Consider the following 19,664-nt stretch of genomic DNA (forward strand, 5'->3'; position numbering starts at 1 on the left):
AGCAGCCAGAGGGAGGTGGGTGTATCTCACGTGATCTGCTCTGTAGGTCAGAGAGCAGCCAGTGCCCAGGACAATCTCCTGGCATCCTCCCTCCACCTCTCCAAGTGCCTAAGGGAGCCCTAATCACAGCCATGAGGACACTGAGGCCTCAACCCAGGGAGATGGGAAACACTTAAACTGTTCTTTTTCTTTGCCCCAAAGGATTAAGACCCTGCATGCCCAGATCATCGAGAAGGACGCCATGATCAAAGTGCTGCAGCAGCGCTCCCGCAAGGAGCCTGGCAAGACAGAGCAGCTCTCCTCCATGAGACCTGCCAAGTCCCTCATGTCCATCTCCAACGCTGGCTCAGGCTTGCTGTCCCACTCCTCAACCCTGAGCAGCACCCCCATCCTGGAGGAGAAGAGGGAGGACAAGAGCTGGAAGGGCAGCCTGGGTAATTTCCAAATACCAGTTGCAATTCTGATTCAGAGCCAGCTTGGAGGGGAGGCAGGGGCAGCACAGGAGGGTGTGTTGGACAGACAGAGCAGCTGGCCTGGCCTGCAGTAAAGCTGTAGGATGGGACACATTTGAAATAGGTGCTTATTTTAATCACTTCTGGGAATTAGTGACTTCTGATACTCAGGCTCTGCCATTAGATATGTAAACCTTTATTCCTAATTTGCCACCTGACTTTAGGGATGTCTGGGATACAGTTTCCAGGGTACCCAAGCACTTGCTTTCAGCTGGATGTTACAGCTGGATGGTGGTGTAAAGTCTCCTTGAATTGCAGCAGAGATTTTAATCAGGATTTCTATCCTGTAGTGTTGTGCCTGCAGCAACATGACTCCTGTCTGGAATGGCTCAACAGCATTGTTTGAGAAATGGAGTTGTAACAAAGCAAATCCCAGGTGATTTTTTTTTCCCTGGGAGAAGTTAGGCTCAGAACTGAGAGTAAAGACCCCTGAAATGTAAATGAGGACCTGTTGCAGGTGATTTCAGAGTGCAGATTAGGGCCCAGCTGCAAGCAGCAGCATGGGGACACTGCTGTTGTTCTAGTACTTCAGCACCCAGGGGAGGGGGGTGCTGTGCAAAGGCAAACCTGTGCTGCCTCTTGAGGGAGGGTGCACTTTCCAGCTCCTGCAGCAATCAGTGCAGAGTGGTGCAGAGCTGATAGCAGTTAGTTTTCTGTGATTGTGACATTTCCTTCCCTTTTCCCACACAGGTGTTCTGCTGGGAACAGAATATCGCTCCGAATCCATCCCCTCCACCCCTTCTCCTGTCCTGCCCTCCACACCACTGCTGTCAGCCCACTCCAAGACAGGCAGCAGAGACTGCAGCACCCAGACAGACAGGGGCAGTGAGCAGGGCAAAGCTGCTCCTTCCCCTGCAGCTCCCACCCCAGCACGACTCCCCAGCACCAACCTGAGCTACAGTGCAGAGAAAACAGGTAACAGAGCTGAGCCCCAGTGCCAGGGGCACCCTGCCACCCACTCCCCATCTCTGGGGCAGCCCTGACCTCCCTTCCTCCCTCCAGGCAAACTGGGGTTGGTTTCTGTGAGGACAAGTGTGATTGAGTGGTCTCAAACACACTGAGGGAATAAAAGAAAAGCCTGAGGAGTGGCAGCATAAGTGTGGGCACACTGGGCAGGGAGGTGCAGCAAGATTTGAGAATTGAGAACAGGGAGATGCAAATCCCTGGGCAGTCTCTGAGTCAGTGTCTGCTCTGAAGTAAGTTGTGAGTAGGATGTGGGGTTTAAACACATGGAAATGGGCTGTTCAAACTGGCTATTGCATTGAGGGGGCATCCAAAGCCAGGTGGACTCAGAGAGGGGGAGGGAGAAGGAGGAGAGGGAGCTATCACAATAAAGCTGCCTTGGTACCACCCCAGTCACAGGAGCAGCTTCAGCCTTGGAGATCCAGTTGACAGTGACTGTCCCAGGAGCTGAATTTGCTTCCCACAGAGCTCCCAGCTGGCAGGAGCTGCTCATTTTCCAGCCCACTCTGCCAAATCAATGCAGATTACACAACCTTGCCTCTTCTCCTTACAGACACATTACAATGCTGTTGTTCTTCATGGCAGAGAGTGTTTGCCTGGGCTCTGCCTCCTGCCCATGCTGTGCTGTTTAATGGGTATTGAGGGAGAACAGGTCTGGTGGTGAAAATCCACCCTGACTGCATTGGTTTACATGCAGTCACTCCAGTTCTGTGGATTTGTGTATCAGTGGGAGGTACCCAAAGGGAATTTGATAAAATTGCTTTATTTGTCTGGCTGCATATGTGGGAATTGAATTTTTTAAAACTAAATAAGTTATTAGCTGTCTTTAGCCAATGATACAAGATGACTTAAAGCATTAATGTCACATTTTTAACCTGATTGAAGTTTCACCTTTAATTGTCTCTTGTTTTTTCCTCACCACATAGATGGGCCACTGTTCCACTCCAGCACTCTTGAAAGAAAAGCCCCTGTTCAGACTGTGGGGCAGGACCTCCCAGATGGAGAGATGGTAGAATACCTCATCTGAAAGGCTGTACCAGGATCTAAGCTGGGATAACAGTAGCAAGAAATTTGTAAAAGACATTTTTATTGGGAAAAAAAATGTAGTACCTGAGTAATAAAAGAACACTCAGCTGTTTGCTCTTGTATATTATGTCTCAAAAGTTTGGACAGGTTAATTTATAATTTGTTCTAAATTATAAAAAACCCATAACACTTGTTCTTTGAAAGTTTCCCCCTTTATTTTTTAAATACTGGATCTGGTAACATCTGGAGAAAAAAACTAGACCTTAGGTGCACTACATCTATTTCATTTCAGTGTTTTTAAAGTCTCTTAAGCAGAAGTACCTGCTCTCACAGGTGCTGATACATGTCTAGCTTGAATGTAGTGAGGTGAGCTTAATGGCCTTAAAATGATCAGAACCAGGGACATGGTTGTGAGCATCACTTAATGGTGTTGGAATTCAGCTGTTCTGGGGAGCTTTGACAAATCTGAGCTCTGATCAAGGGACATTTCCCTTTCACTTCCTCTTCCTCTCAGTGTAAGAACTCAGAGTAGGTGTTTCATGTTCATAGGTTGAAAAGATGTCCATTTTCAGTGTGGTAATGTTTTTTTAAACTTCCCAAGTTCCTTTTTTAATTATTTCATTATTAAAACAAACTACTCTGGTGATTAATGTCACATTTCATATTTGTAGTTCCTTTTGCAAGATTTGCCACACTTTTATACTTAAGTACTTTTTCAATAATTTTTACAGTGGATAGTAAATAATATATTGCATTCATGTTTTACATGAATTATTAAGGAGAATTTACAGGCCCAGCCCTGATCTGCTAGATCAGATTTCTGACATCATAATTCCATTGGCTTTAGTGAAACTACTTCAAATTTACCATAGCTCAAGTGGGAAGCTCTGTTGTAGATATAACAACTTAATCTACTGTATCTGTGGAGATTTTTCTCTGTAGCAGACTTTTCTATATTTCAAATACCCTTTCTATATTTCAAATACCTTTTGTATATCCCTCCTTTCTGGAGAGACTGGATTCTTTTTCACATAGCAAAGCCTTAGAGGTAGAGCTTTAAAGAGAAGCTCTGTGTAAAGGTTCAAATGGCAGATTCTCTCCTTTCAAAATACTTCTTTAATTCATCTGAGGGGAGAGAGCAGTTTAAAGAAAGTCCCAGAGGCATTACAGAAAAAAGTTACATATTTAAGTCATGAGGTTCACTTGCAGATTTTTGGGAACTAGCACAGATGCAGCAGTGCTTTGGTTACAGAAACTATAAGGAGATATTAAGACCAATAGAAGCACATGAGTATTTTTTTGTTACTGTCTTTGCATTTTATTAAAACACTTCAATATTAATTTCTGTTAAAACCTACTCTTTTTTTGTACTTGAAAATTAAAATATTTCATTAGCCAGTGGTCACACACTGGGAACCTGGCTAGTTTCAGCTTTCTGTTCAGCATTAGAGTAGCAAAATTTTCATTACAGATAATTTCACCCCAGAAAAAAGGAAATCCAGGAATTAATTATCACAGAGTTAGTGAATGTCTTTAATTCCAGTTTGACCCTACTGCTGTGGTGTTCAAATGAAATGGCCTCAGCAGCCCACCAGGGATCACAGGAGTTCTACAGTGGGAGGGGACAGGTGGTGCCTAAACTCAGCCCTGAGCTTTCCTTCTGATAATAATCACTGCAAATCCAAGGAAAACCCTTCCCACCTTTTCTGGCAGCTTTGCTGCTGCTGAGGGACCTTCAGGCCACACTCCCAGTGCTGCAGAAGGCAGAGGTGGCCAGGGCTGGGCTGGGAGATGCTGTGGCCAGGCACAAACCCCTTCCATCAGGCAGGCACTGCCAGGCTCTGTCTGTCCTGTGGGATGTCTGTCCAGACAGTGCCAGAGCTCCCTCCCCTCTGAGCCATTCCCCACTCTTTTCCAGGCATTCTGTCCACCACCACCTCATTCTCATCCCTGAGAATGTCTTGTTTTATTTCTCTTGGTTTAATTCCATCTCACTTTATGATGTAATGCCCACCCTGGGTGATTTGATTTCTCTTCCTCCTCCACAGTTGTTGGAAATTCAGCTTTTCTCATTAGCTCAAGGTGTTCACCTTTTTGCCATTTCAGCATAAGTATCTGTATTATATTTTATAAATTTGGCTTAAAATGAGCAAGGGAAATCAAATGCCATTGAGTGGCAGTGTGAGTGGGGGAGAACTGTTTGAATGCTTTTCTCTTCCTTTAGAGTCAGGAAAAGTAATATTCCATCTTTGCAAATACATTTAAGCATCTGGAAAAAAGTTTTATGACTGTAGGGCTCTAAATAAACAGTTACAACTCTCTTGATTCACATAAATTCTAAAATGTCTGGGAAAATTTGGATATTTTACAGATAAAACTTCTTTCAGAAAACTGATTTTCTCCAATCAGTATTGGCTGTTCAGGTGAAAATAATTGGTTTATCCTCCCTGCAGCTCACTGATTTCAAGTGGAGTGCCACTGCATTTTATTTTTACAAATCAAAAAGGACATGACAGCTTTTTGTGAATAAAATACAGCAACTATCTCCTCCAGAAATGGAAGCCAGGCTGTCTCTACAGCCTGAGCCATCAGGATTGCAGCAGCCTTGGCAGTTCCTTACCCACTGAAGTAATTTTGGAAGATGATGCAGTTTCACACTGCTTAGGTCGGGCTCTTTGCCTTATTTTGTGTAATTTCAATTTCTTCCAAAAAAGCAAAACCCCAAAACTTTGCTGTGGAAGCTGGAGGTTGTTTTCTTGGGAGCCATCAGGAATGTATTTTTCCCCTGGAGCTTCCTCAGAGCCATCCTGATGTGAATGTAAACGAGCTGCTTGCTTTGAGGAAGATGTGTACCATAGTCTTCAGTCTCTGTACAGATTTTTATTTTGTTTTTAAAACAGAACCTGCTTTAAGGAGACAAACTGCACACCTAGTTCCTTTGCCTTCTGTAGAGCTTATTTCTAGTAGAAAGTGGTTTTTAACAATGATTGCAATGACCTTTGCAAACCAAAATTTTAGACTAAGAGTTTTTCTTAAACTCGGGTATTAGAAGCAGAATTGTAGCTTTTATAAAGAAAGCCACATATTCTTTGTAGAGCAAAACAAGAAAATGAAGTTTAGTTATTTTTTCCTCTTTCCTTTCACTGCTTACAGAAAGGCCAAACTCCCAAGTCCTTCCCTTGGGCAGTTCCTTTGTGGTTTCACTGCTCAGGGAACCGCCTGAGATCTGGAGACTTTTGTTCCACCTGGCCCAAGGATGTTATTAAATTGAACAGCTCCTAGCTGCAGCTCCTGGGGGGTTAAAGCAGGGATTTAGTGTCTGGGGATGTGTGAGGAGTCTGCAGGGGGACACTGAGGTCACCACGAGGGCTGGGGCTGAAGTTCTGCCCCTGTGGGCTGTGCTGGAAGCTGAGCATGGCCTTTGCTGTGGTTTTTGGGGCTGCCTGGGTTGGGGGACACTCTCAGAGTTTTATCCAGGCCCATTTCCAAGGTCACCTCCTGCTGCAGGGGCCAGAGTGTGTGGGACACGTGTGACACCCCCAGACCCGGGCTCTGCACAGCAGGCAAACCCAAATTCTCACCAGACAAACCCAAATTCACACCAGGCAAACCCAAATTCTCACCAGACAAACCCAAACCCGGAGTGCCCAGGGCAGGAACAGCCAGGGGCAGCTGAGCTTCCCCTCCCCAGGGCTGGCACAGCTTATCCTGGATTCACCCTGCTGCCCTGGCTGTGCTCTGTGCCAGGGGCTGGGAGGGGGGAAGGGTCTCTTTTCATGTATTTGTATAGGAACTCTTTTGTAAAAGTTAGTGGTTTTATGTCTAGGAAGTAAAAAGACATTGTAAAATGTAATTGTACTGTATTTATGAAGAAAATACATTTCTTTTCAAAAAGATCTTCTTCTAAGTTGGTTTTAGAGTTTGGTTTCCACCACCATCATCTTGCAGGGTTTTTGGGGGGCAAATGGCTTTGAGCAGTTTCCCTCCCAGCAGGGTTGTGGTCTAACAGGGGCCCAGTCAGCTGCTTCTCTTTGGGACCCAAAATATCAAAGCATGAATTAAAATACTAAAGTTTACAATTTCACAACCTCAGACAGTGTGTAAAGAGAATGATCTTTCCTATATAAATCTATATTGAAGTGAATCACGTGGTTTGTTTTTCCCCCCTTTATTTAAACCATCCAAGTTTATTTTGTAATTTGTGACTGGGCTGTTTTGTAATTCAGCTGTTGAAACAGCCCTTAAGTCTTTGAAGGTTTATGGCAGCTTTAATTCTAGAAAGAAAACAAAATAGTCAGTGTAAATATGCACCAAGAAGTCTTGTAAATGTTGTGTATTCATGTATTTTTAAAGAATGGACCCTGTGTTTTCAGCTTTTTTCCACTGATTTTCTTGTTTTGCAGTAAATTTGTTTGGTATGAGAAGCTTATGGAATATAAAACAAAAACAATCTTCACCTTCCCTCCTCCTCACTACTGCTTGGCCTCTGTCTTTGGGTCTTCAAGTCCTAATGGGAGATTTTACAGGATAAAGTAATTGTCATTCCAGTCTGTTCCCTTAAGCATCCCGAATTATTTTTCCCTCTGGCCGTCCCTGCAGCTCACACCTTTTATCAGCAGATTAGCAGCACTTTGAGCTGCGGTGAGAGCCACCTCTCCTTTGATGCTGGTCCCTTTTCCAGACATCTGAGGCCATCAGCCCACGAGCAGCCTTCAGCCCTGTGAGTATTTCCCACATCACAGCCTGCACTAGACCCTTGTGCCTTTTGTTCCTGTATTCTTGGTGCATTTTGCTGCCTCCTAATTTATCTCTTCCCCTCTGCTAGTGCTGTCGGAGGGAAGGAGCAGGGATTACTGGGAAGCTGCTTGAAAGTTGTCAGCCTTGATGCAATTTCACTGTTGACTTTTGAGTTTGATCTTAGCATAGCTGTCACCTCCCCTGCTGTAATAAATACCAGCCTGACAAATCCCGGGGCCAGTGGTCAGCTCAGCACATCCATCCCCTCCACTCTCAGGCCTTTTGATGTTGTTTCTATAAATCTCTCTGGAGTGCCAGAGCAGAAACAAGAAGACAAAAAAATCCCCCAAAAAACCCTCTAAACAAAAACAAAAACAGCAAACAAAAACAACAACAAAACCCAAACAAAAACTCCAAAACAAACAAACAAAAACAACAAAAAACCAACAATCACCAAAAAAAACCCACCAAAAAAGCCTCAAAAAACCCAACCTGGCCAGATAAAACTGGAGGAGCTGGCTAATAGCTGCTTTATTTAATAACACAAGTGTGGCCCATCTGCACAGGGGTGTGAGAGGAGTCCTTGGGCATTTCACAAGCCCATGTGGGCAGCAAAGATCCAACCCCTGCTCTGTGGGGAGCAGCCAGGAGCCGTGCAGGGAGGATTTGGGATTTCTCTGGGATTCCACTGCCCTCACCTTTGCTGCTGTCCAGCCCTTAAACCCCTCCAGAGGCCATCCCTGTTGTGCTGCTGCATCTGCTCAACACCTGCAAGGGAAAGGCACCTCCTTCAACCCCATTATCTGCTACTCAGCCTGCCAAGAGCTGGGGCTTAAAAGGGAATAAAAATGAAAAGGCTGGTGGTTTAGGTTTGGTTGGTTGGGCTTTTTTCCCCCCTCTCAGTTGGCTCCAGCCTTTAGGTGAAAAAGCTCCTTTGCTCCAAATCCTCACTAAGTGCAGTGGTTGATTCCTCGCCAGCCCCATGGGTGGGAGGAGGGAGTTAGAAGCTAAACCAGTGCACAGTGAGTACAGCACATTCCCAAGGGCTGCATTATTCTATTTATTGTAAAGTCTTGCCTGTTATTGCTGTTAAACACCTCCAGAGAAAAGCAAAATTCCATAATGCCACAGGACCTTTCCCAGCAACAACTCTGTGCCTCCCCTTCCTGCTCCCCAAGGCAAAATTGGAGCATTTTATGTATTTTGGAGCATTTATCTGAATTCTGTAAGGAAGAACAATATAAAATGGCAGCAAAACACTGGCCCTGTGAAGGTGCTTTTACAGTGCTATTTATGTACAGTGACGTTGGAATGAGATAATCTTCACTTTGTACTGTGGAGGTAAATGGGAGAGGAAAATTGTCATTGATGTCTTGCCAGAAGGGGCACTAATCTTTTAAATACAAGGCTTTTTTATATATATATACACACACATAAATACATGCAATTTATAAAAACTGGTAATTTTGAGAACCAAATTGTACCTGATGAAATTTTCTTTTCCTCCCTAGTCATGTTTTTCAAACATAAATGGGCAGGTTTGGAACCTCATTGTGTCTCTACCCTTCTGTTTCCTATTTCAGAACTGCATTTCAGAACTCAGAAATAAGAAAGAACCCCTCCTGTCTGCAGCTTTTCAGTTCTTTATTTCAGTATTCTGAGTGTATTTTGGTTGCTCTTCCTTTGCTGGTCACCCCAAAGGACAGGATGATGCCTGGGTCACGTTCATTCACAGCCACAAAATCCCTGTCTGCACATCCATCCCCTTTGGCAGGAGGAAAATCCCTGTCCTGTCCTCCTGTGGGAAGCACCAGAACTTCCCTGCTGGGGCACCCAACCCTGCAGAACCTAAAAGAGACCAAAAGAGCTGGAGAGGTGTGACCGTGTTCACAGGGGTCTGAGGATGAGGGAAGAGACAAGGATCTGACTCCATGTTTCAGAAGGCTGATTTATTATTTTATGATATATTATATTAAAACTATACTAAAAGAATAGAGGAAAGGATTTCATCAGAAGGCTAGCTAAGAATAGAAAAAGAAAGAATGAATAACAAAGGCCTGTGACTGACCAGAGAGTCCGAGCCAGCTGACTGTGATTGGCCATTAATTAGAAACAACCACATGAGACCAATCCCAGATGCACCTGTTGCATTCCACAGCAGCAGATAATCATTGCTTACATTTTGTTCCTGAGGCCTCTCAGCTTCTCAGGAGAAAAATCCTAAGAAAAGGATTTTTCAGAAAATATAATGGCTACAGAGAGGGACTTTGGACCAGGTAATGTGGTGATAGAACAAGGGGAAATGGCTTCAGAGTGATGAAGAGTGGGTTTAGAGGGGATTTTGGGAAGAAATTCTCCCCCATGAGGGTGGGCAGGCCCTGGCACAGGGTGCCTAAGAAGCCGTGGCTGCCCCTGGATCCCTGGCAGTGCCCAAGGCCAGGCTGGATGGGGCTTGGAGCAGCCTGGGATGGTGGGAGGTGTCTCTGCCCATGGCAGAAGGGTTTGGAACAAGATCCCAGCCTGTTCAGAGCCAAAACATCTACACTTGGGCCCACCTCCAGCAGCACACACCTCTCCCTGCCCACCTGGGACACAAACAAAAGCAAGAGGCCCAAGATGTCAGTGGCATGGCTGGGAGGCTGAAAGCAGAGTCCTCAGCCTCGTTGGTCTGGTGAGCTTATCCCCACACTTTAACCCTCTGCAGCCACATTATCTAGGATGTGGACTCAGGAGAAATGAGATTTGCCAAGGAAGAAGGGCTGGAAGACTTAATGAGCTGCCTGCTGGCCCTCAGCAATTAGTGCTGGACTGTACAGCCCAATTAGGGCACTATTAACTTTAGTTCTCTGGAAATACAGCCATTAATATTACTAATAATTCTCCTGACCTCAAAGTAATTGCAGAACATTAAAGGAGAAAACTGTTTCTAATTAAGCAATTCCCAATCCTTCTGTTTTCTCTTTTTTCTGAGCCTCTGGTGCCCTCTGAGCCATCCCAGTGTGGGCCTTGCCTGGCTCAGAGATGGGATGTGCAGTGGGGCAGGAATTGCTGTCCCTGCTGCTAAGAGGTGACATTCCTGGAACTCTTCAGCACTTCAAACCCCAAAGTCTGGACAAGCCATAATCCTGCACTCTGTAAACAATTTCTGATGGGAAATCTTTCACTCCCAGATTAAGCCCTTGGAAGGAGAATCAGAAACTTCCACTGGTCCCCAAATCATAAAATCACAGAATGGTTTGGGTTAGGAGGAATCTTGTTCCAAATCCCTCTGCCATGGTCAGGGACACCTTCCACTGTCCCAGGGGGCTCCAAGCCTTGTCCAATCCAGCTTGGGACACTTCCAGGGATCCAGGGGCAGCCTCAGCTGCTCTGGGCACCCTGTGCCAGGGCCTCACAGGGAGAATTCCTTCCTAATATCAATTTAAATTAAAGTAATTGCATTAGTGGCAACTGTGAACAACTTGTGAGGAGAAAATGGAGGTTAAAGCTGGGAAAATAAACATCAGGAGCTGGAGATGCCCAGCTGGCACAGCCACGTGCTGCAAATCAAACTCAGTTTGACCTGCAGAGTGAAACAGTTCTGCCTGTACAGACACAGTGGGCAGGGGCTGCTCTCCCCCTCTCACAGCCCAAACAAAGGCTGATGAGTGACACCCCACATCACAAAAATCCAAAATTAACCCTTCCCACAGCCTGCTGTGATAATGAAACCTAGATTTCTGTTCCATTTCAAGCACCAGGAGGAGTGAGGCTAAGCAGCTGTGCCAGCTCCACTCATGGGTGGTGGTTTGGTGGTTTAACCCTCAAATGCTGCTGCTGAGTCTTCAAAAAAATAAATAAAAAAGAAAAAGATACCCCATGGCTGGATGGGAAAACAAAGTGGCCGAGCAAACCAGGCTTGAATCTACCATGTGTAGGGAAAGGTTTTGATGCTAACACATGTATTTATTTGTTATAACTATTAACCAGGGGCTTGGGGTGCCGGGGCCACGAGGCATCACCAACACAGTGATGGTCCCTGTACCCCTCACTGCAGCCACACAAAATGCTGCTCCTGGCCCTCCTTGGCAGGGCAGGTGTGTCCATGGGCACCACCCAGCCCTCAGGCACCGGACTGGCAAGAAAATCCCATTTTGCAGAGTGCAGCCCTTCAGGGAGACCCAGCTGAGGCAGGGCTGGAGCCTGTGCCCAGTGCACCTTTCTCACTTTGGTTTTTAACATGAAGGAAGGCAAGAATGGGATTTTGGAAAGCAGCATTTTTCCTCGAGAGTTTCAAGCAAAACACGGAAGTTAAACAGCAGGATTTGGGCTTTGGGGAACATTTCCACCTGCAGCTCAGCACAGCAGGGAACATAAAGGAACCGCCTCTCCCAGACATCCGTGCCTTTTAAAAAATGAGCATTTCATGCTTCAGAGAGCAGTGGAAGAGAGGCAAATCCCATTTCTCACCCAAACAGCGCCATCGGTGTCCGTGCTGCTGCTGCGGGTGCTCCCAGCCCCGCAGATAAACAGATCGATAAGAGATCGATAAGGGAGAGATAAGGAACCCAGCCCCGGGGCTGCAGTGCCACAAGGCAGTCCCCAAGACCTTTATTAAATTCATCTGTGCTCCTGAAACAAGCGGGGCCTCGTTGGTTCCACAGCTGCACAACGCTGCTCTGGAGGAGGCAGGAAAGGCAGCGCTGCCCTGGGGGCTCTGTGGGGACACCAAGGAGCAGGGAAGCCTCAAATGTCATTAACTTAAAAAAAGTATATTTAAAAAAAAAATCAAATCAAACCCACCCTGCACCCGTGTCTTGCCAAGCACATCAAAACCTGAGGAGGGAGGCTGCACACACTTTGAGAGGACAGATGAGTTTTGTCCCGGTGCCACAAAAAAAAACCTTTACAAGCAATGCAATACTGAAATAATGGGTGTGGGGGTAGCATCTTTGTGAGCTGATCCTTTTTGGAGTATCTTTGCACTTCACCACCTCACAAAGCAGAGCCCACACCCAACCCTGGGCAGAGAGGTCAAAACTGGGCAGGTGCCCACGGCCTGGGAACAGGCACAGAACAGCCCTGAGGGCGCCCCAGGCCGTGCCCACATCTCCTGCCCCATGCCAGCTTGTCCTTTCTCTGGGGCCCCATTGTCCTGCAGTGACAGGACAATGAGGAATGGGTAAAAATTAAAATAGGAGAAATTTAGCTTAGATATTAGGAAGAAAATCGTTTTCTGAGGGTGGGCAGGCCCTGGCACAGGGTGCCCAGAGCAGCTGTGGCTGTCCCTGGATCCCTGGCAGTGCCCAAGGCCAGGCTGGACAGGGCTGGGAGCAGCCTGGGATGGTGGGAGGTGTTCCTGCCATGGCAGGGGTGGGACTAGATGACCTTTAAGGTCCCCTTCCAACTTTAACATTCCATGGTTCTATCCCAGCCATCATCAGCTTTTCCTCCGTGCTCCGGCTCAGCCATCCCAGCGCCGCCGTGCAGGCCCGGGGGGCTCCTCTGGGGACATCACGGCCACCCCGGGTCCCGGAGCATCCCCGATGTCACCCACCGGGCCCTGTGTCACCTACCAGGCGGGAGCTGACGGCTCGGGCTGTGTCTGCAGGGTCTGCAGGGTCAGGGCACTGCTCTCCCCAAAGCCTCTAGATGGCAATCGCTCCCAGCCCTGCTAACCGAGCCTCCTCCCGCAGCTCGCCGGAGCCAGCCCGGCCTCTGCCGCCTGCAGATGCTCTGAGCCGGTGTCATTTGTCACATCCCTCCTGTCCTGCTCCCTGCCTGTTCCCCGGGGCTCTGTCCCTGCTCCTGACCTCCCTGCTCCCGACACGGGGCTTTGGGACGAGCCACCAGCCCTGACATCAGCTCCTGTGTCTCACGGGGGACAAACGCACCTGGAGAAAAACAAGCAAAGTCACCCAGTTTATTCCCAGCTGGCTAGAAGGGATTTTCTCATGGTAACCAAACTGTAAAGTGTATTTTTAAGTGGAGAGTGACTGGCCAGCCAAGTAGGATTTTGCAGGCTCTCTTGCTGCTGTGGGTGCCAAGGAGGGCTGAGCCCAGATTTGGCCAGCCCCACCTGTGGGGGACAGGGACCAGCGGGGTCCTGCTGTGGAACCTGAGACTGGAGCAGCTTCCAGCCGGGAAACTGCAAATCCCGCCTGTCCCTGGAATTTATTGTGCTCACAGGAGAGCTCCCAGACTGCAGCTGCCGGGCAGGTAACAGGGCAAATATTAAAATGTAATCACAGACTGCAGCCTCACTGGTGGGAGGTGGGGAAAAACAAGAGTCACTTTCCAGCTGTGTTTCCTCATGCTCACACTTGGGCACTGCTGCTGCTGCCTAATTTCCATTTTCAGGTTCCTGGGCTGCTGGGGGAGCCAGGCAGGGGCACCAAGGCCCTGGGTCTGCTCCATCTGCTGCCTCATCCTGTCTCCATCCCATCCCATCCCATCCCATCCCATCCCATCCCATCCCATCCCATCCCATCCCATCCCATCCCATCGCCCACCTCTTGGTTTTCTCAGCTTTTACAGAGACAACTGAGAGGTGTTTGAAAAGGTTTTGTTCTATTATCAGCCTCAATGAGTAGTGAGACACAAGAGATGTAAAACTCAATGCCATTCCATCAGAAGTTAATTTATTTTTTGGTTATAATATTTCATAAATGCTTTTTTGGTTAATTAATTTTGTTATATAATGTTATTATTTTGATATTAATTATATATATATATTCTTTATGTGGTTTTGTCATAATTTTATAGTATTTTTAGTAGTATTTTTATAGTATTTTTTAACATTTTAATTTTAAAAAATATTTAGGTTTTTTGCAAGGTTATATTTTGAAATTTGTTGAAATTTGTTTTTGTTTTAATTTTTAGAAAATAATGTTATTTTTATTTTATACTTTTTAAAGTTAGTATATTTTATTTTAATATTCGTATCTAGATGTATAAGTTGTGTGAGCTTTTTGTTAGGTTTTGAGAATTAAAATAAAATCTTTTAAAATGCCTTTCAGTTGCCCCATCTCTGTAAAAGCTAAGAAAACCAACACACTCCATCCTCCTTCAGTTTCAACAACTTTTCCACAAGTTCAGATTTTGTGAGGAAGGTGGAGCCACGGGCAGGGCAGGCTGTATGGAGCTGGCTTGCAAGCAAAGCTGAGTTAATACAAGAAATAACAACTGATGATTTTTGAGTGTATCCATAGCAAGGAAGAAGACAAGGCTGTCAGCATGGAAACAGATTAGAAAAGATACATAAAAATATTTGTAAGCTAGACAACGTGCATAAGTAGATGTGTATACGTGCTATTTTAAATTTTTGTAGAACTTTTGCCAATTATATTGACGTTAATTGCTTTGCACCAATGAATAGAATAAGTTATTGGGATGTAGTTAATGGCTTAAGATCACACTTTGTTAAGAGAACAAAATAAAAATCTTTTTTCTTCTTGGACCCTGATCACGTGTGGGTGTCACATCTGACCCAACAGTGACAAGGGTGCAGCACATCCAGAAAAAGGAGCTGCTCACTTTCCCTGCCTCAGGAACAGCATGAGCTGCAGGCATGCTGGACACCAAGCAGCTTTCCCAGCAGCTTTGCAGGGCTGCTTTTCCCTGGTGAGACATTTGCCCAGGGCTGGAGTTGACTCAGCACCAGGGATGAGGAGCTGCAGAAGGGAGCAAGCAGAAAATAATGAATCATGATAGAAAATGATAAATCCCTGCAATAATAAATAATGCAGTAAGAAGTAATTAATTATCTCCATTTATGCTGGGCTGCCTGGTTATTGATTTAGATGTGTTGCCAGCCTAGGCAGCCCTGACTCCTTCAGGATTTCAGGATCTGTGTTCCTCCACCTTCCCGGCTGTGCAGGACTCGCATCTCCCGCCCCAGGAACTGCTCCTGGGCTCCCTGGCAGGGCTGCCCTGTGCCTGTGCTGTCACCAGGTGTCCCTCAGCACAGCTGTGTGTTGGGATCAGGCTGCAGGACAGGACAATCACCCCTGGGTGACCCCGGGAGGACGTGGCTGCATCCCAGCCCCGGCTGGAGCCGTGATGTCAGAGGCACCAGATGGCTCCTTTCTGCCCGCTTTAATGGTGCCTAATGAGGTCACTCCCATAAAAGAGTTAATTATTTCCTGGGAGCCATTTGCTAACGTAATTAAGTCTGTTTCATGCCTGGTTTTAGCGACTGCCTGAGAGCAGGGCTGGTGTGAAAGGCAAAGCAAGGGGTGACTGCTCCAGCAGTGCCCTGTGCTGGGCACCCACACCAGGAGCTTTTCTGTTCCTCTTTCCCAGAAATGGGCAGCATTTCTCATCCTGGGCTGATTTTTCATCCTCCTTCCCCCCAGAAGCACTAGAAAGGCCATTCCAGGGCTGCACCGTGTGTAATGTCATTTGTAAGTGCAAAGGATGGGTTTTAATGACTTGTTGTGTCTGGTATCTTGGAGGTGATGGAGCCTGGAGGAGTTTCTTCAGTTTTTCTTTCTTAGGAAGCACAGATGGCATCCTGAGCATTTTTATTGAAATAATCAGGAAAGGGCTGTGCTCCCAGAGGCCATCCTCCTCCTTCTCCCAGACCTGTGGGTGAAACACAACCACGAGCATCTGCCAGGGCAGCGCAGCCACAGGAGCAACAGCTCCAGCTATTCCCACACAGGCACGGCTTTAATTAAAAAATAAACTGTCAGACACCATAAAAAATTAAAACTTAAATGCCTTTAACATCCATCTGCAAGGCTGAGGAGGCAGAGTGGCTGCCACTCCCCTCTGGGCCTCGAGAGGCTCCATGTCCCCACTCAGGATCCTGGATCTGCTGCTGGTACCTGATGTTGTCGCCCCATGGGGTGGCATTTGGGGAGCACACCCTACTGGGGGTGCAAGGATGCTTTGAGTGCTTTCATTGAATTTTATTAGGATTTTTCTGCTCCCTAGTGGGTGTTGCAGGTGTCAGCCAGGTGAGGAGGAGTTCTGTGGCCACCCAGCAAGGCTGGTGCAGGGAGGTGCCCCCCTGCTGCAGAGCCCATGGGACAGGAGGTGACAGTGCCAGGTCTGGCGCTGCTCCCTCTCAGGGTCCCAGTGATGGGGACAGCCAGCAATCCCACAGGGGAACGTTTCGTGTCCCTTATCTCACTCATCAGGAGCTGGGGCAGTTGATCCCTGCTCTGCAAGACGAAAGACTCAGAACATGACGGTGCTGCTTCCCTGCCAGGCCACCACTGAATTATTTAACCTCTTCTGAAAAATCTGCCCAGTGCCTGGAGTGGAGGGAGACTCCCCAGGCTCTGCCTGGAACCTCTTTTTCTCTCCTTTTTTTTTTTTTTTTTTTTGTTTTTTTTTTTTTTTTTTGGGTTTTTTTTTTTTTTTTTTTTGCCTGAATCTGCCTTTTGCTGTTCTGCCCCTGGAGAAGGTGGCACCATCCCCTGCCCAGTGATGACAAACCCAGCTCCCCTCCCGGGTGTGCTGCTGCTCCTGGGTGATTATTCCTGTTAATTACTTCCTTCAGAGCAGAAGCCAGATGCAGAGCTGTCTGAGTGCTGCTTGGCTTTTACCCTCCCATCTGCAGCCACTGGCCTTGGAGAATCCTCCTGGAGCTCTCAGTGCCTCTGGCAGGAGGACAAACAGCAGAGCTGCGAGGGCACTGTGCCAGCAGCGCTCCCAGCTGGGGCTGTGCTCCCAAATCCTTCCCCTCCTGCTGTTTGTCTGGACGTTGGGGCACAGGGATGTGTTGGTCAGAGCAGAGGATGCAGGAGCAGAGGCTGTGGCTGGGTACCAAACCCTGTCTGAGATGGGCTGCTCTGCCCAGCCTGGGCCCAGCCCCAGCCCACAGCTGCTGGCCCTGGGTCCTGCATGGGGGGTCTGGGTCCTGCATGGGGTCTCTGGGGGCTCTGCAGAGGGGAGCAGCTCCACTGGAGCCAGAGCAGCGTCAGCATGGCTGTGAGAACAGGGCTGTTCCAGCACAGACCTCAGGGGGCTTCCTCTCCCTCTGTGTGGGAACTCAGGAAATTCCTCTGGGTGCCCTGGAGGACTCGAGACCCTGCCCAGGGGGCTCAGAGACCCTGGCACAGAGCCCAAGACCCCTCTGTGCCTTTGATTTAGCCCTTGGAAAAAACAATTACCAACCTTGTATGAAGAATTACAAGCCATGAAAGTTAAAGTAGAATGATAGTGAATTTATCACAGGGTGAAAAACAGTTTTTTTGTGGGTTTTAGAATGGGGGTTCAGGGGGCAAGATGAAGGGATCTTGGCGTGTCCAGCCTTTCTCCTTCTTCTTCTTGGCCTCCATCTTCTGCTGTGATGGTGGCACACACAGATTGGTTTAGAGTAGAAGCTCACTGTCTAACATAGGTGATGGGTATTGGGAAGTTATGGTAAATAATGCACACGTAGTTTTTAGTATAAAAAGATAACACCACTCCAGGGGCAGGCAGAGTGCCTCTGACTGTCCTGCTGGATGGACCTCAGCTGGACAGGAGAAATAATTTTATAGATAAGAAACAATAAACAACATTGCGAATGAGAACTGAAGAGTTCTGACTCCTTCTTTGAGTGCCAGGCTGGGAAAAGAGAATTTCTGACACCCCTTGGGGTCACTGCGAGCAGTGAGAGCCCTGAGACCTCTGGGTCAATGCACTGAGCGATCATCAGGAGGGACAGGCTGTGCTGGGCACATCAGCTGCTTCTGCTTCCCTTCCTTCATCCCAGGCTCGCTGATTGCTCTGGCCCCGTTTGCACATGGGGAAAGCCCAGCTGGGGATGATGGACAGGGAGATGCTGCTCAGCAGGAGCACCACTGAGTTATTCACTCCCCACTCACCCTGGGGATACCCACCTGCTGCACCACGGGGCTATTCCAGATTAATAACCTTCCTGGCAGGGCTGTGAATGAAAATAGGGTTTCACACCCCAGGCTGCACCTGTAAAGCAGCAGAATCCCGCCCAGCTCTGCTCCTGGGGCATTGGATGATCCTTCAAGGGGCTGATCTCTCTGCCTCTCGTGCCTCCTCTGAAAAGAGGCTGCAGGAAGGAACCCCAGAGCAGGTGTTTGCTGGCACAGCAGTGTTTGGAGGCCTCTCTCTATCCATTTTTCATTACAGTGCTTTACAGCACATTTCTGGAAGCAGCAGAGAGGAGCATCTGCTGACAAGAGCCCCCATGGCCATCAGAACTGGAGAGAAGCACTGGAGCCAGGGCAGCAGCTGGGCACAGGCACTGCCCAGAGCTGGGTGGATTTCAGTGCCTCATCAATCCTTGCTGAAGGGGCAGAAGGGAGTGGCTGTGTCTCCTCAAATCCCAGTGGCTGTGTCTCCTCAAATCCCAGTGGCTGTGTCTCCTCAAATCCCAGGGCACCCCAGAGCAGCAATGGCCAGCACCAGCCAGGGCCCTGAGAGCCTGCTGCTGAATCCCCCATCTTTACAGTGGTGGAAAGAATTCAAAATACTCTCTGCTGGTGTTTGGCACGTCCTTTTGTAGTCTTTAATGCTCACCTCTCCCTGCTGAATGAGCTCCATGGATTTCAGGAGGCCTGGAGGGAGAAGAAATCACCCTGACTCATGGCAGTGACCTTCAGGAGAAGCACAAGTGCCCCAGGTGAGCTCTGTGTGTGAGGAGCTGGTGCCAAGGGCACAAACTGGGTGCCACCATGGTGCTGATGAGCTGCACAGCCACCATGGACAAAGCTGAGGGGCAAGTGCTGTTCCAGGAGGTGATGATGCTCACACTCATCATCATCATCAGTCCAATGTCACAGCCCAGGGCTGGTCAAGCCAAGGCAGAGCCACAGCCAGATGGACAGGGCTGTTTATCTGCACTACCACCACACCACCTGTGTGTCTACAGCGCTGTCAAAGAGCAATAATCCCTTAATCATCTGTAAAAATGCCAGTTTTTCTTGCAGGGAGAATGACTGTCAAAGGGTTCTTGCAAATTACTCTGGAAGCTGGCACAGAAAAAAAGAAAGCAAAGCCTATCTGCTCCTCAGCCACCTGCCCCAAGTTATTTTTTGCTTTCTCATACCTGGCTTTTCTCTGGGGTGAAATGCTCAGGGCTGGTCCAGCAGCAGAAAGCAGAGCTCAGGCTCTGGCAGTGATCCCTGCTCCAGGGTGGCTCCAGCAGCAGCATCCCATGGCTGGAGAGGCTCCTGCACAGCCAGGCCATGAGGGACCTGCTGCCTCCCCTGATCACCCAGCACAGACCCAGCACACAGCCTTGTGTCCCTCTGTCCTTTATCCCACCTGGGCTGGCAGAACCCTGTGCCAGAGGGGCCTGGGGGGGTTCAGGGAGCAGCTGGAGCTGCTGGAGGGCAGGACAGGAGCCCCTGAGCCACTCCCAAACTGGGCTGAGCCCCAGGTGTTGGCCAGGGTCAAAGTTTGGCAAGAAAGTCTCACAGATATGTGTGCTTAGCAGAAAGATTTTTAAATGTAGAGTCTGATGAAGGAAAA

The 19,664-nt window shown here is 47.9% G+C and overlaps 1 protein-coding gene across 1 annotated transcript in view; it reads left to right on the forward strand.

Moving 5' to 3' along the window:
• Positions 1–6,395, forward strand: part of AMOT (angiomotin) — a 49,277-nt gene extending 42,882 nt beyond the window's left edge. The window contains exons 11-13 of the mRNA XM_063170339.1: positions 202–434; positions 1,203–1,427; positions 2,402–6,395. Coding sequence (XP_063026409.1) covers positions 202–434; positions 1,203–1,427; positions 2,402–2,502 — 559 coding nt within the window. The 3' untranslated portion in view covers positions 2,503–6,395. The remainder of the gene's footprint in view (positions 1–201; positions 435–1,202; positions 1,428–2,401) is intronic.
• The last annotated feature ends 13,269 nt before the right edge of the window (positions 6,396–19,664 follow it).

This window comes from Melospiza melodia, chromosome 16 (genome assembly GCF_035770615.1).
Source record: "Melospiza melodia melodia isolate bMelMel2 chromosome 16, bMelMel2.pri, whole genome shotgun sequence".
NCBI classification, from domain to species: Eukaryota; Metazoa; Chordata; class Aves; order Passeriformes; family Passerellidae; genus Melospiza; species Melospiza melodia.